At 35.5% G+C, this 17,444-nt stretch overlaps 1 protein-coding gene across 5 annotated transcripts in view; it reads right to left on the bottom strand.

Annotated features, from left to right (window-relative positions):
* The window catches only part of LOC125333070 (leucine-rich repeat and calponin homology domain-containing protein 2-like), a 41,066-nt gene that overhangs the window by 8,241 nt on the left and 15,381 nt on the right, over positions 1–17,444 (bottom strand). Inside the window, exons 3-20 of one of the 5 annotated variants that reach the window (XM_048318616.1) lie at positions 16,837–16,963; positions 15,927–16,032; positions 15,689–15,825; positions 15,333–15,466; positions 15,116–15,203; positions 14,683–14,794; positions 14,310–14,407; positions 14,147–14,214; positions 13,809–13,913; positions 12,072–12,149; positions 8,531–8,599; positions 7,175–7,223; positions 5,947–6,063; positions 3,937–3,981; positions 3,479–3,529; positions 2,352–2,409; positions 1,607–1,719; positions 286–423 (exon numbers count right to left, since the gene is read on the bottom strand). In XM_048318616.1, the coding sequence (XP_048174573.1) occupies positions 286–423; positions 1,607–1,719; positions 2,352–2,409; positions 3,479–3,529; positions 3,937–3,981; positions 5,947–6,063; positions 7,175–7,223; positions 8,531–8,599; positions 12,072–12,149; positions 13,809–13,913; positions 14,147–14,214; positions 14,310–14,407; positions 14,683–14,794; positions 15,116–15,203; positions 15,333–15,466; positions 15,689–15,825; positions 15,927–16,032; positions 16,837–16,963 (1,693 nt within the window). The remainder of the gene's footprint in view (positions 1–285; positions 424–1,606; positions 1,720–2,351; positions 2,410–3,478; positions 3,530–3,936; positions 3,982–5,946; positions 6,064–7,174; positions 7,224–8,530; positions 8,600–12,071; positions 12,150–13,808; positions 13,914–14,146; positions 14,215–14,309; positions 14,408–14,682; positions 14,795–15,115; positions 15,204–15,332; positions 15,467–15,688; positions 15,826–15,926; positions 16,033–16,836; positions 16,964–17,444) is intronic. The other 4 variants (XM_048318618.1, XM_048318617.1, XM_048318619.1 and 1 more) reach the window with 4 other exon arrangements.

The raw sequence follows: 17,444 nt of genomic DNA, 5'->3' as shown, positions 1-17,444 counted from the left end.
ATATCAGATCTTCATCAGACATTCATGAAGGACTGTATATTTCTGATGTAAATTCACTTACAGTTACTAAAACACAAGACACGTTCTATGAGGACTCAGTATGAGGAAAACAGCTCTTAAACTAAACTTCTGAGCCTTTTATAATGCACCTTCCAGAAAAACTGAAGTGAATAATGTAGCAAATTAATGTGGTAAACCTGAGTCACAGTGTTTTAGTATTGAAATTCAAAAGCTTGTTTTCATGCAAGATGTACCAAAAAATGAGATAAATGTCTTATGTCTTACCACTGCTGGCGATGGGACATGAATGCTGGCAACAGAACGTGGCCTTATGTGATTGGCTAAATGGCAAAGAACCACCCCATCCATCAATGCTGCTCCAATGTCATCTGGCAAAATTACCTTCAACCTGGATTCAAGATTCTAGGAAAAGGGCCATAGGTAAGTTACTCTCAACATCAGGTAATTTTTCATTTTAAATCCAGGGTATTTGAAAGCACGCAGAAGTTTAAAAGGAACATTTTAATACTAAATTGAAGTATATGTAATAAACTTACACTTTACTCAGTATAAACATCCTTTTCTCCTTATTGGCCCCATGTTCCCTTTGTTTGTATCGTTAGGTTTTTCTTGGGGGTATGTTATTTTATTGTTTGGAGTTTTTTAAATGACACAACAACATACACTGAGAAAGACATTCTGCCAACAATGACCACAATACACAGCTCTCAAGACCCTATGAGAGTGACCCTCCTGTTATGAGCAGTGACCCTACACTGCTCATAACAGCAAAGCACAGAATTTAAGGACAGAAGTGTTGTGCTGAATATGTCATCAGTGCTTAGTGGGCAGAATCTGTGAGTTGAAACCATACAGGATTTAATGAGAAGGAGGAAAAGACAAAGAAGGGAACACAACTGTGGGAAAGGCTATTTCACTTGTACAGATGACAATTAAGCTGAGGTGGCCAAGGGTCACACTTGTGTTGTTACAGAGAAGGCAAACAATGATTTTTCCCACCCCAACAACAAGACTTTACTGCTCAGGAAGTGAACCAGACAAAACAAACATTCTTCATAGAAGTCACACCATAAATTAGCACTGCCCTGAACAGCAGAGCAGCTATGATTCAATTAACTCTAACTCTTAAATGCCTTGAAAACACAACTACACAAAAGCCAGTTTACTGGAAATCTGAAATGTAGATCCCATTCAGGATTATGTAACTTATAGCAACTTTCTACACTCAAAAAGCATTTGGCTATTTATAAAACAATAATCATTCTTCTTCAGATCTCAGGTCAAACCATAGCAAACACAAGCAGACATTGTCTCCCTTAGAAAATTTAACACCTCAGAAAAAAAAAATAATTTCACTTTGTTTTCTAGAAAGAAAAAAACCTCGACTACTTCTCAGTTGGTATTTCCATTGGACCCAAACTAGTACCAGTGTAGCCTGTTATATGAAATTCCTTAGGAAGAAATACCACTACAGAGATGCCCTTGTACAACTGCAACAATTTGGAGGCCTTTAAAACAAAGGTTTACATTGTGGTACAGAGCAAACTAAATGCACTGCAGCCATACAGTGAATAAAGGTACCTACATTGCGAAGCTGTCTGATTTGTTCCCTTTCTTCCCTTAGATGTTCCATTTTCCTCCTCATAGTAAATCCAGGATCCACTGCACCGTAGTCCTGGCGTGAGGCACGGCTGAAAGCTATCAAACATGAGGGAAGTCAGACCAAAAACATTCAAAAACTGAAGGTCTATAACTGAGGTTAAAAACAGGAAAAAAATGTAGAACTTTTAAGAACAAATATATTTAAGCTTCCTGCTATAAAAGATGCTGCCTATGAAACATCTTTCAAATAAAATGCAGAGATCATCTTACTTAAGTGTAAATGGATAATTGGAAAATATGGAGACAGAACTAACTTCAATACTGAAGTATCAGTTTGGGACACACAACTCCATTTGCACTTCTTCAAGAATCTCAATCTAGCTTTGAAAGTATTTTCATGTGTTTTACTTTTAATCAAGTATAAAGTCTTTAAGCCATCAAACCTCAAGAACAATTGTATAGTGTTTCCCTGTTCTTTGAAAGTGACTAAATATGCCGAAAATAAAGGAGTGGGGAAAAAACCCTTAACAAACAAACAAACCAACCAAATCACTCTACAACTTGAGGAGCTTCCAATTATTTGTTTGCCAAAGGTGCTGTGTACACCCTTCCCAGTACTATCCAGTGATAAGTAAATTGAGTGAACTGCAGTACTGTGACATGTGCTATGCTTACTGCCTCTAGCAGCCTGGGAAATAAACACACTATGTTAGAGAACAGCAGCTTACCTGACCTTGGTTTGAGACCAAATGGACCATGAGTGTTACTATCTGTTCTTTCATAGTCCTGTTAAAAGAGATGAAGTCAATTTTCTTCCACTCATTAAAAGAAATAACTTTTGTTCCCATCAAGATACTGTTTAAATTATTCTTGCCTAGAGTCCTTCTGCTTAACTGTAAAATGGTCTTTTGAAAAGGACAGTATAAAATAAATTGAATGAACATAACCCTACTACATACAGATAAAATTGTCATAATGAGAAAGAAAAGCAGCACCAGATTATTTAAAATCTATTGCAAAATATTTCAAACTACTGCAACCATTCTGTGAACAGAGTTTAAGCCAGCTGTAAGCAGATTCAAATATTCTCCCAATGCTTAGATTCAAAATCTACTTCCAACTATGAAGACTAGGTTTTTCTCATTTCACCATCTAAAAAGAGAAATGCACTCAATATTTTGGTATGTACATGAGATATCTTTGTTTCAACTTGTTTCACTGTATTCTGGGACATGTTTTAATTCTGCTCTCTCAGGCTCCTTATTGACATGAGGTGGAAATGTTAATAATATTTGCTTTATTTCAAGCTAAGCAGGGCAGTGCTCTCACAGCAAGACTCCATGGATGACACCCCTGAATGAAGCTGGAAGGCTGCACCACAAAGGTGACACCCAGGATTGCGAAGGATGAAACTCCTTGAGAAGTGTCAGCACCTTTGGGCTCCTGTATGGAACCGTATACATGGGTGATGTATAAAGTACTAAACCACAAGCTTCAAATCTCTCAGTGACTACGTGCCCTGAAGAACAGTCTTCCTTAGGAAGGCCTATCAAATATGGCAAATCTGATTTTTGTTTCATTAGTATTTTCATCAGGAAAGATAATGGAGACAGAGAAATGCACCTTTCCTCACACCAGTCAAAAAGAAGAACTCTAGGGGAGATCAGAGTTGCAAAGGTAAAACAAGCTGTAACATCTGTCTCTCATTCTGGTTTTGTATTTTTATTATGATGAAGTAGTTCTAATTTTAATTTCCAAGGAAACTAACAACTTTGTATCTGCATGAAAAACCTGGTGACAGCAATGAACACAAAGAAATGTTTGTTGAATGAAAAACAAACCCACAAACTTGTACCTCAGACGACACAGGAGACTGTGGGGACACATTAGTATTATCACTGTCTTGCTAAAAAGAAATCAAAGAGATGAAATTATAAAAATGAAAATGATGATTTAACAAGAAACATGAAATTATGAAATACACAAGACGTAACATTTGTCAAGTATGCTACAAACTGGCAGCAACTATATTTTGAAATATGTAAGGCAAGGAGCCACTATCCGCTGTTTACGTCAAATATTAGTTTTACATCACCTCTGCTTGATAGGTGAATTAACTTTGCTCTTACCAAAGCAAGCAAATGTCCTACTGTTCCCCAGCAGGCAATCGTGAGCTTTTTTTTTTTTTTTTTTTTAAATAAAGGAGAATAATAGTTATTTCTGCTATGGCTTTGGAATGCAAAGTTAATTTGTGCAAAAAAGACAAGTGAATAAAATTATTTCTTAATATTTCACACAATTACTACATCTCACCTCATCATTTTCATTTCCACTTGAACTCTTTCTGGAAGACTTATACTGCAAAACACACACAATTATTACTTTAAAATGAAAGCATGGTTTTCATTTGAACTAAATGGCTTGCTTTCACTCAGATGTTACTTATTACTGATGGAGCTGCTGAGAACAAAAGCCATGTTACAGAAACAAAGGAGCAAGAAAGAAACAACATTAAAGAACACGACATTTCTAGGCTAGTCAAGATCTTCATCAGTTGAAGGGATAAGAGCATTTTAAAACTGAATACTTTTATAATGTCAGCTCTGCATGTGACAGCTGATCCAAGTGAAAACATCTTAACAATTGCTAACATGAAGCTCTGTTTCTTAGGAAAAATTATGCAACCTGTGAAAGCTAGTTTTATAATACGTTTTTTATGTGACTAAGATTGCTTACATTTTAAGAGACTGACTTGACATTGTAAAAAATTAAATTAAAAAAGATTAAGATTGCCTTTAAAACTTCAAAGTCTAACCATATCCTTTTACATATTTAAGACAATGCTTTTCCCACAGGTCTGTGTGATTTGTTGTGTGTTGCCTTCATCACTGTCCCACTTCCCTGATTATGCTAAAAGTGTAGGAAATTAAGGAGGAATTGAAGGAAAAAATTTACAGAAGTGGTATTTAAAAAAAATAAATGTATTTCATTGTCCACAGAGCAAGTGTACAAAAAGGAGGAAAAGCCCCATGCAGATAGAATTAAAAGGACCATGACTACAAAAGTCTAAGTTTGTTGAGTGCATATGACCAGGCCACTCATCCTCATGATGTGACACTCAATGCGGGCTAAGCAAGACACCAACTGCATTGTCACTGCTTTCTCCCAACAGCAGTGGTACCTATTTTTTTTCCCAGCTTGCCATGGAAGACAGCCTCTGTTTCAGTGGTTTATTGCCTTGTTTTTGAAAATGAAACTGTGTATATTTTGTTACTGGTATAGACTGTTTAATTCACTTTGGAGACCCATCTATAGCTGTATGTAATGTGATTTCAGGCATCTGCTTCCATCACAGAGCTCACTACTGACTGGCATTTAAAGCTGTGCTGGTAAACTATGAGGAGCCACTTCTGTATTGGTAGCACAGCTCTTTAGCCAGTCAAACACCGGAATTCTGTTTTACTTAGAAGTTTCTCTCTCTCCTCAAATTCCACAGTAAAAAAAAAAAATAATTTCAGGATGAAAACCCTGGAAAGAGAATACAACTCCATTATCTCTTCAGGGAAAAAAAAAGCTTTCTGTAATCACAACAATGTATCTGAGCTGTATGGCATGCTCTGTTCTCCCAAGAATTTAATTTCTTTGAAGTTTCCTGGCATTTCACAAATATGTTCGATGGCAAAGACCCAAGAAACTAATTTCATAAGTGACCAATTTAATTTTAACTCAACCCAGCACTGCTCAGAACTCTCCTATTACTCTACATAGCCCAAAATAAATGTTACCCAGAACTTCCCGTGTTCTGCAGAAAGCAGACACTGGCACCTGCTGACTGAGGGTGCACACTACAGCAGCAACGGAACACAGACAAAATTTCCGTTCTGAAATGCAAACTAATGCCATAAGACCCAAAATGCATAAATCATTCCTAGAACCCTGCTGCAAAGAAAAGGCAACGTGTATTTTCTTTGCACTAAAATTAAGTAAATAAATAATTAAACAAAATCCCACCAATAGATGGTGAAGGACCAATGACAAGATTAGGTTTTGGTTTTGCCAGAAAACAACAATGAATTACTTTCTTTTATTTAAAGGATAAACAAAATCTTTGATCAATTTTTTCTTCTTGATTGTCCAGCACTCTCAAATCATCCTAAATACATACATATATATATTTTTTAATCAAAAGAGTCAAATCAAAAATTATGTTACGTGCAAATTTAAAAGCATCATGACCTTTGAGGATTTACCTTTACTTAGTTTTATAGTCTCTTCTGTCTTATTTTAAAAAAAAGTGTCACCCACCCTCACTCCCTCCATTACCTTGAAATACTCTTTTCTAATTTGTTTACTTCTCCTTCTTTCTTCATTCTGCCAGATTACTGGCTGTGTTTCTGGCCAATGCTGCTCATCCATTGAATCCTTCTGGTTTTCCAGTGGCTATAATGGTCAGAAATACTTCTATGTAAAATGTAAATATAACTCTTGTGCATTAGCACAAATTATGAAGAACTACAGTTGTTAATTATTTGCCGGTCTCTATCTAGCTTTATGACCTGAAAGTTTAACAGTCTTAATGGTGATTCTGGTAGAAACCACTTATTTCTGTTCAAATCCTAAAATGTATTTCATAGAAGAAAAAGAATCTATGAAATAATTCTTCAGAAAATAACAGTTTTCTGCATTGAGACCAGTTGTGCAGGTAGGTGAGGAATCCACCAAAGGCTGCCAGAAATACACGAGTTTCAAATGTGGTTAGCCACCAGCACATCTAATTTCTCACTATGAATAATCATCACACAGAGAAAGGATGGCTGTAACAAAATCAGTTTGAGTATTTGTTGGCTGTTCCTATCTAAAAGATTATACACCCCAAGAAGGTGTAAGAGAAACCTCTCTTTTAAAGTACTGTATTATGCAATATATACTGAGGAGACAGCTAAAGTAGACTGATTCTTAAATAATAATAAATATATATGACTGTCTGCTTGATGAAAACTGAAAGCAGACAATCTGGATGGACTGTTTCCTAAATGTACCACAACTAGAACATGAGGGCATTTAAAGCAGTTGCAGATAACTAATAGATAAAAATAATAAAAAAGTACTCTCTACAGTTTAACTTGAAATTTTATCATATCATGCAAGCTTCTCATTGAGGGATGGAAAATGAAAGCCTACATACTCCAATCCATCTAGAAGTTGCATCTAAAAACCAAACTGAACATTATAGTGAGGCAGTAGCTTTATATGGAAAGATACACTAAAACCAAGAAAGTAAAACTTATGCCTCACTAGTTTCAAGACCTTAAAGATGGTACCATATGCTATTAAAACAAAAGGGCTCCATTACAAACAAGTCAAATTATCTTGAGGCATAAGATCTTCAAAGATCTTACATTTTCCACCACAATTAAGACACCTTCAAGAACTACGTGTATAAGCAACCATATGAATGTATTACAAGTTTTCTGCCATAGAGACAAAACCAAGGAAACACCACCACCACTACTCAAATATAAAGGCACTACATTTACATTTGAATATTTACCTGCCAGCTGTATGGGGACACTGGGGAATTCACTTCATTTGTTGAGACACTAAAAAGTGAGATGAAAAGCATTATGAAGCATACTATTTTTTTGTGGACTTTAAAACAAAGTACTTGAAAATATAAAAAAAGTGAACACTTAAAAAGTGGCTTCTCCACAGCACTACAGTATTTTTTAGCCATCGGTATATGGATGTCACAATGTGGTTTAAAAGTATGACTACTTAACTGAAATCATATTTGACTCTCCTTTACCATAACTTGACAATGAGTCTTCCACCCCCCAGTACTTTATTCAGAAAAAGCTTCTCTTGAAGGTTTAAAGTTTGTTTTGGTTTTACGTCTCAGAACTGCCTGTTTCATTAACAAACAAGGAAAAGGCAAATTTAATTTTTCCTGCATTACTCTATAATAAAAAAGCCTAACAGAGCTGTACACTTGAATAGGTGGCAGCGACTCAAAGAGAAGAACCTGTGGTAAGTGAGCAAAGCCTGGAAGGTTCCAAGGAACAGCTACAGCATGATTCACACAACCACAGGACACGTGTGCAGCCAGCTCTGCAAAACCACAGGTACCAATGAGAGAGGAGACAGCCAAAATAAGATGTATCACACTGAAGCAACTGTACTGGGTCAAGATGCTCCCCTGAGGTGTAGCTGAACTGCAGAAAGCCATTCCCACCCCACTGCGGTTTGGACATTTCCCAATTCCCTAAAGACAAGGCTTTGGGTATTTTTGATTATTGACGGTTTCTGGTTTTTTGTTTTTTTTTTTTTTTTTGCTTTGTTTTGTATGAGGGGGTTGTACTTTTTTTTTTTTAATTCAAAGAAAAAGCCTAAGTACAGCTCCTGCAGACAGTGGATTCCTCAGTTACACATGCTCCTCAAACAATAAAGGTTTTGTAGGCTGAACTCCCAGTAACACTTTTCCAACAGCTCCTGAGAGCACAAAAGGACTGCCAGGGAGGAAAATCTAGATGCCTAAGCACAGCTCCAGTGCCACCTTGTGTAACACAGAATCTAAAATACCTGCACAACACAATCTCCTGTGGGAAGAGGTACAACCTTCCACACTGGAATTGGAGGTCTAAAACATAAATGAATTGCTGCCATAATCAGCACCATAATCAGACCTACAAATTTGTTTCTGGATTACATCAATTTTCCTAAATACTCAGAAGAACGGCTATTTTTTTTTCAATCTGAAAGAAAGAAGCTCAAGAATAGATTACTCTTGTAGCTGCAATTTCACCATAAGCTAAAAGCATTATGACAGAAGATGGCAGTAGTGACACAATAAACAAAAATGAAGCTAATAAAATATTGAAAGCTGTGATGCATTTAAGTGTAACAATACCATTTTTCAGATTCCATTGGCTGCTTTGGCCTGTTCCTTGTGTTTACTGAAACTGAATGATTAAGAAGCCTAGAATGAAAAAAATAGGTATTTGAAACAATTTTCTTACAGTATGTCACTTTCACTGCATCACATTTCCTGTAAATAAACAAGTTTTGAACATTAAGTGGCATCTTCCATAAAACTAAAATGTGTGTGTACACATATGAAATCCAAGCCCATTCCTGCTTCCATTTGAATTAACAGTATCATTTCCAGCTCTTGAAGTATTTCAAGTTAGCAAAACTTGGTGATAATTCAAACCAAAATGAAGTCTCCTCTTATTTTTCTCCCTAAATAGATACTATTTCAGCTGATCTCACACCTGTGTAAAGTCATGCTGCTCTCAACACAAAAGACCCACTGTTCACTAAAATTAGAAGATGAAAGATAGTCAATTTAAAGCAGACCAGAAAGGACAGAGACAGATCAAGCACAGGAAAGTCAGTCAGTAACAGATGCGAAGATGTAAGAAACACTGCAAGTGCAAAGGAATTGAAGAGAAAAAGGAGGGGTGGAAAATGGAGAAACACAGCCTAAGAAGTAAAAGAAAAGTTTAATGCAGAAGTGAACCAATGGAAATTCCATTTTTCTAAATGGTAAACAGTCAGAAAAGCCTAAACTCAACGAGATTCAGAAATGTGTTTTCATCTGGAGCAAACACGTATCATGTGTGAGTGCACAGGAAGAGGATATAAGCTATTATGGATGTTTTAAGTGTTAAAAATAACAAATCAATCAGTAACACTTAAAACTGTTTTTAAGTAAGCATCACATTGAACTTAAGTGACAAATTCTGAACTCTTGAAGGTAGCAATATTACATTTTGACAGTGACTTCATGTGCAGAAGTGTGATGGAAGTGTATTTACACAGAATTAAATACAGAATTAGAATGTATTAAGAATCAGAACACAACCAACTCTTCAATGGAAGAAAGTAAAACAGTAGTCACCTTTTAATACTTCATTACTATTCCACAGTGCAGCACAGTCATTAACTTTAAATGACTGATGATTTTTCAATCAAACTTCTCTGATTACGGTGATAACTTTGAACTCAGTTATCTCATTTGCAGTATAAACCCCTCATTGTGTGACCCTCAGTTTAATGGGATTATGAGAAGTTAAGCCTGTAAACCTGTAAATGTCTGTAAAAGTTTAAGCCTGTAAAAGTTAAGCCTGTAAATGTCTGCTGCACTCAGTCTGTAGCATCTGCTTCCTATATTTTGTGTTCAGAAACTTAGCTTTGAGGGTGCATTACAGACTTAATTTATACTACAGCCTGAAAAAAGTGTAACCAAAAAAAAATATTCAGAGCATGGGTCATCAAACCAGAATCTCATGCTATTTTAAAGTCATTACCTTTTACAGAGACTCCCCATTTAAACTAGCTTAGTCTTAACTGAAAGCAATGAGAAATTCAGAGAGACTTTGTAGCAAGCGATGCCTACAATTAAAAAAAAATTATACTCAGTTTGATGCAACACTTGCACCAAAACTGACACTATAGTATAAATGCAATGATTGTATATAATAAAGGCTATTCCTTTTTGAAACTTATTATATGAAATGCAAGGAAAAACTATTCAAGCTAATTCTAACATATATATACATACACTTTTCAGGTATACTGTTTCTGTGCAACACGTATATAATTAATGACTGAGTTTATCATGAACTAAAAATATTTAAACAAAGTGTATTTTTATACTTTCTAAAACAGAGCCAGTAATTTTTGAAACTTCCTGTTTAAAAACTGAAGAATACTGATGGGGAAGTAACAGCAAGTTCAGTATCTGACACGTTGCTAAGCTCAGTTACAGAAATCTCAATTTCCTGCGGAATAACGAACTTGAAAGCTTTTAACTAAAGAAAATAGTGAAGAAAACTAATCTGAATTTACTAAATTGCAGAAAATCGGCAAAATAATTTGTTCAGTTTGAAGGGGGTCTGGGGCAATCACTGCAGGCATGTTAATTACTGTCTTTCAAGAAATACAATGCAAAGCAGAGTATATAAAATGAAAGTAGAAGTAGCTCAGGTTCAGAAGTTACATGATGTTGATGGTCCAACAATTTCAGCAACTGTTGCCATTCCTACTATCATTCATTAAATCCAAAACTTTTATTGTACAGGTCAATTATTGTGCCAAATACTGATGATCTTTCTGATTTAGTGAACTAAGAACTTGCACAGGACATCTGTTCCAGAACTGCAATCAATTTCCTACTCATGAGTCTTACAGATCACACCAATTCAGTTGTTACAGATGTAGCATAACAATTAATCCTCTGAAAGGGTTCTAAAACTCACACAAATTTTAAAATCTAAATTAATCAACACCACATATTTATATATATTTGACATATATTTACATACTAAACACAAAATGAACATAGTGACTCATTTTTCTACTTCTATATTATGCAAGCACAACATCTGCACTGAAGTGCTTGACCAGACGAGAGAAAAAGGCAATGACAAAACCACGTACGATATTGGAAAATATTTTCTCAAGTTTCAGGATTTGAAGAGTGGAATCTCTTTCCAGCCACTTACACTTTCACATTTTGTGCAAACATAACAACGATTAATGGACACAGATGAAGTGAACAATGGTAGTGTTACTTAAGGTTAGCTATCCTCAAGCTTAGGCAAGCAAGTACTACCTTGAGTCTCTAAAGTGTAAAAAGACACTAGAAATCTTGTGCAGTGAGACAAAGATGATTTATTTTCAATTCATTCCAGAGCAGTCCACTGACTTCACATCTGTCTCTGCTTTGTGATTGAAGTTGTGCTCTTCTGGATTTAGACAGTTTTAGGAAATCACTGCTGCCAAGTAAGAACCCAGACTTAATTTTGATGCAAATTCAAACAGGCTCATTTGGAACCAATGAAAATTATTTAATCTAAACGACTCTACTGCCTTTTGAAAAAGACAAGGAGTATCCAGACTAAGTTACAGAGCTTCAATTTATAAGGTAACAAAGTTTGAAATCATTCAACACCTACATGTTTGAGTATTGTCTACACTATATTCAAGTTTCATGTTACTGGTGAGGTCTGCATGTTACAAATACTTCCACCATGGGTCAAATGCAAAACAAATTATCTCTGGTCATGCCAACTTGAAAATGATCACTTTAAAACCAAAGTATCAAACAAACAACACAAAACCACCAAACAAACAAAACCCCAAAAAACCAGAAGCACCACTTTGCCTGAGGCACTGTATCTGAGGTTGTACACTTAAAGAAAAATAAAAGGTTTTAGGTTTGGACTCAAAGTGTTCTTCGGAGAATTGCCTAACTAAGTATTTTTCTTAATTAGTATTTCATCCTAAAGAACAAGCAATGTATTGGAAGCTATTTTTGATAACAAACATCTTAGGGTAGCTCAGCCAATCCCTTGAACTCTGTTTTTGTTTTAGAAACGGCCAAGAGCACTTCTTTTGTCCACATTTTAACTCTGGAAATCTGAAGCTCTACAAACACTTTATACCTTGATGCACGTCCTGCCGCCCTGGTCCTCTGGAAGAGTTTCTCACTGAATGAAGTTCTATAGCTTAGTGGCCTTCGTCTGTATTCACATTTCATGCACACCAAAGCCAAAGACGGAGGAAGGAAGCAGGATAGGTTGATGGGAGAGGACAGGGAAGTCATTAGCATAGCAAGCAAAAGGAAAGGAGACTGCATAATATTACAAAAACATACACTGAACAAACAGAAATGTGATTAGTAAGGAATTATTTTGTGATGCTTAACTTCCCTGAGGATTCTCTTTACTGATTGAACATATATTCTACAAATAAGCATAGAAATATCTTCACTAAATACTAAATATTATTCTTATTGCTGATTAAAAAAACCCATGGATTCAAAATCAGGGCTACATTTTCTATCAGAGGAGATTTTGAGCTCATGTACCTAAAGATACATAAACAAACTTTAAAATCTAAATGCTAAACTAAGAAGTAAAACTTAAGAACTATTAAGATTGCATAACCTGCATAATTCAAGACAAAGCAGAACAATTAGCAAGACCACTGCAGTAAGACACAACAACGTATGACAAGTAAAATTCAAGTTGCAGTACTTCAGAAGAGGAGTGGCTTGGTATTTCAAATTATTAGATAACCAGGAAATACGTAATCAAACAAGACCCCCATGCAGCATAAATAACCACCATATAAAAACCTAATATAAGAAAAAACACCCTCATTCTCTCTTCAGTAATACGAGAAAATTATGCATTCTTGGTCTTATTTGCAGTACTTTTGATACTAAGAATACACTAGCATTAAGATTTCATTCTTATTTTTCCCTTTCCTGTGAACAACAACTAATTCTTGAAAGCAGAGCATGGAGTTCTAAGAAAAACCTATTTTATCTTCCACACATGCACACTACTGTTACTGTTTAACTAATATAAAATGCTGGTGAATTTTTAAGACCCTGCAAATCATAGTATTGTGATCTCAGTTTCTCTGAGGGCTTCACATGTATTTCAACCATCTTGAAAATAAAGCAGCAGTCTCATAATTATACAGAAATTTGAAAGAAAAAAATACTATATTAAGTTGGTATGAACTTACATCTATTACTGTGGGATACTGAATGAGTGTTAGGAAGTATTTTAGTTAATGAACTACTATTAACTACAACTTTCACTCTCAGAAGAGCTTACTCTCGAAGTACCTTACAGCATTTGACTGCTTGGTAAAGGAACAGTACAGAAACTGTTCCTACCCCAGCCTGGCCATATCCTATGTGACTCCAGGTATTCCTTCCTGTTCTTCATTTTACACAGTTGTTAACTTGTTCTGTTACATTCCTTTAATCTGCTGCTTGTTCCTTGGCTCCTTTTCAAGAATTGTTCTGTTGAGATGCCCATAATGAAGCAGAGAAAGGCAGGCAGTTGAAATGATTTATTTTTATACACAGATAATGTCATTTGACAGAATAATGTTCAAACAAATTTCCCCTTAGTCCGCAGGATATTGACTGAAGGAAGTGCCACCTAAATTAGTTTGTGTCTGAATAAAAATAACCAGTCACAAACAAACTGTATGCAGGTTGTGTAATTCAGACAAGAAACACAAGACAGGTATCCTGACAGAGTCTGTCACTTCACTCTTTAGCAGCTGGACAAAACTGTTCTCAAAATAAGGTGTCAAAAGCTTTTGGGTATAAGAGAGGTTAAAGAATAAATTAATTGTAACAAAAGTTATTGTTATACCTGTGTTTTTGTTCTTGCTGCAACAACTGAGCTGCTATTTTTCTCAAGTCAGTCACTTCTTTGAGTTCCTCATCATCTTCAGCCAGCAGCTGCTCTTTCTGGAGTCTGAAAAATTAAACATTAGTGACCTACCTGACTTCAGTGAAGCAAGACTCAGAAACGGCTCATTATGGCAATAACTAAGCAGTACTTCCTATAAACGTATTCTCTGTCCAAGAGAAGCACTCAGTGTTCAATATGAGAACTGCTTCCTCCATATGCAAGGAGCTAAAAAAACCCTTGCTTTCACCCCTGCCACTACTAGTAAAACCTACTCAAAAAAGATGAAGATGATTTACCTTTTTTCATCTCGCCAGTCCTCATTTTGTTCTATTTTCTGGGATTTCTCAGGATGTTTTCCCCGTTCCTTAAACAAAACAAATGTTAGAATTGAATTAGGGGGGAAAAAAAGAAAAAAAAACAAGGCTACTGAACAGTTTTTCTTTTGTCAATCTCTGGTACCTTGACATAGGACAGCAGTGGGCCAATCTGTGCATCTCCCTGCTCAGGAAGAGCTCCCTCCTCTGCACTGGGATCAATGTAGTCATACGCCTCCTGGTCTAGTGAGGATTTATGAAGAGGAGAGATATTGAACAGTTCTCTCGACCGATGTCAGATAAAGATAAAATGTAGAAATTGTACCTTCTTAAGCTAGAAATAATCTTTTTCCCCCCTTTCTTTCTAGCCTTGTCTGTTTATGACTATTATGTTATTTTATGAAATGATGAAAATACAATACCAACACACGATCCTGTGATTTTGTGCCATTTTTCACATTAGATTACCTAGGCAAAGTATCTGTTACCTAAAATGACAAATGCACAACTGGTATTACCTTTCTGTGGATCAAGTTTACTTCCCATTACGTGATTGTCATTCCTTAATGTCTGTTCCCTTGTTGACTCTGATACCTGGGAGTGAAGGCTGATTGTATCATCATCAGATGGCTGCAAAGACACTCACATTTAGTACAGAACTGACATGGAAATGATATTATTATATGATTTCCTAATAAATCTTACTGATTGGGATATCAATATATTCCAGTCATATCATATTGATTAGAATTGACCTTAACCAGAAAAGTTAAAGAAATACATAAACAATTTGTGTCTGATATGGCAGTCTAATGGTTTAAACTCAACTGTGCAGATACTGAAAGGATATTAAATGCAACTTACTGAGGTATTTCTCAAATGATACAAAATACAAAGGAAAAAATTCTAAAGATCCACAAATTAAAAATTCAACAGTGAAAAAATACTCACTTCTGTAGTGGACAACCTTTTATCCCCATTATCACTTCCAATGCCAGAGTCTGGTCCATGATTTTTATTGGGATAAAAGTCCTCCATGCTACATTAAGAAAAACAACACATTAAAAACCCACACAAGAATTAAAGAAACAGTAGTTTCACTTTCCTAAAATAAAACAAACGTCCTTTTCAAAGTATGTTCTCTACACTCAAAAACCCCACTACTCACCTGTCTGTGAGTGGCTGGGAGGGGATTCGTTTACCTAATGATGGAAGATCCAAAGAATCTGGTTTTTTATCTATTCTGAGGCACGCCTGAATACTGAGGAATTTAAATATATGTACTTTGCCCTTTAAACATATCTGTTGGGAAACAAATGAACAAAAAGTCTTAATTACACAGCATGGTCCCTGAGAATATACCCCAAGAAATACCTTCTGCACTGCATTTGCAGCCAAAACACCCCAAAAGGAGAAATACAAGAAATACACGTTAAAAAAATGAAAACTTGATTGGTATAAATTAGAACAGCTTCCTCTAAGATCCTAATACAAATTTCTGTATTTGTGTGCTTTAATACTAACCTGTGCTGGTGGTATCTGCATTGGATTGTTATCCAAAACTATAACTTGTAAGTGACGTAACTTTCTGTAACAAATTGGAATTTCTGTAATTTTATTACAAGAAAAATCCAGCTTTACCAAGGGAAGGTCTCCTAATTCTGCATTTGGGGAAAAGAAGAAAACAAAAAAAAGAATCAGTTATCTTCTTAACACTTCACCTAATTTGCCTACATCAATGGGGAGAAGATGAGTAGCTCACCATCTGGCAACATATGGAGATTATTTCTTCTAATGTTCAATTCTCTAAGTGACTGCAATTTTCCTATTTGCTGGGGAAGAACTTGAAGTTCATTACAGCTAATATCCTAAGAAAGATATAATTAATAAATCAACTGAACATCTTAAGTGAAATTACACAAAGGAATACTGCGGTCAAAACTATTATAAAGCATACTATTAAAAGAAATCCCAACTACCTTGGATTTTCCACAGAGAAGATGAACCATAACAGATCTTGCGGATTTTTAAAGTATTTAGTGATTCATGTTCCAGAAATACAATTCAAGAAGTTAAATCAATGAATGATAAAATACTGGGTTTTGAAACTAACTCTGTAGCCTAGGAATCAGGCATTCCTGGTATAGTTCCTGTATCTGTCAAAAACTTCTTGTGCTATTGCTGGAAATTGACTGGCATTCTGCCCTCTTCTAAAAATTCTTTTTCCTTAATAAACCTTGAACCAACCCATAAAACTAAAAAAAGTACAGACAGCAATAGCAGGCTCACCAGCTTTTTGGATACAAGCACTAGAGGGTGACAAAACTGCATCAAGTGAACAAAGACTACAGCTATTTCTGACACTAATTTAGTGTTAATTTATGTAGACCAGAGTGATTAAACAATCATATAGAGTCTTTCTAGCCTTCTTATGTTCTAAACAGGTATATCACAGGTACTGGAATTAAACTCTCTCTACTATGTCCTTAATCATCATCGAGCATGCATTCTGGGTTTGATAACCTTGAAAAATAAACTGAAAATACCAATAAAACACAGTAGCTGAATTTAAATTTTGTAGTTCTATATTTAAAGAAATATTAATAATTTATTATACTGAAAATACACTGCTTATAAGTTTACTTAGTACAAAGATTCACAGTTGTATTTACCAACTCCATTAGATCTCTCAACTTTCCAATTTCTTCTGGAATGGAGACCAGCTTGTTATTACTGACAACCAGAACTTTCAGTGGCAGATCAAACAGGTATTTTGGCAATGTTGACAAAAGATTTCGACTTGAAAGAAAGAAAAAGGGACAAGCAAGACTAGATTATAATCTCTTTTTTAGCTCTCAGGGAGTCTGAGATGAATATTGTACAACTTTTCTCCCATCCCAGATTACTTTCTCCACCTATTACAATTTCATCTACAATCTCCACCACAATTTCCTTACCAGATACAGCCTATCTCAGGTATGTGAATTTTAGATCCCCATTTTACTTGATGAAATGAGTATGTACTAGGACAGAATCTAACACCAAAATGTACAGAGAAATGTGTTAAAAGAAATAATGTTTGACACTTGCTTTTATCCTGCTGATACCTTCAGAAGAACCACCTGATGTGATAGTCTGCCAAACCAGAACATTATATAAGACCATTGCTTCTCATGTCATGTTGTTGTGTCTCTCCTGAGCCAACACAAAAAGCCCTAAACATTTATTTATTTTGCTGAGCAACGGTCTGGAAAGTAAGTCTTAATTAAAATATATTTCT

The sequence above is a fragment of the Corvus hawaiiensis genome, chromosome 14, assembly GCF_020740725.1.
Source record: "Corvus hawaiiensis isolate bCorHaw1 chromosome 14, bCorHaw1.pri.cur, whole genome shotgun sequence".
Lineage (NCBI taxonomy): Eukaryota > Metazoa > Chordata > Aves > Passeriformes > Corvidae > Corvus > Corvus hawaiiensis.
The sequence above is the reverse complement of the archived record's forward strand: the minus strand, read 5'-3'. Positions and strand labels throughout refer to the sequence as shown.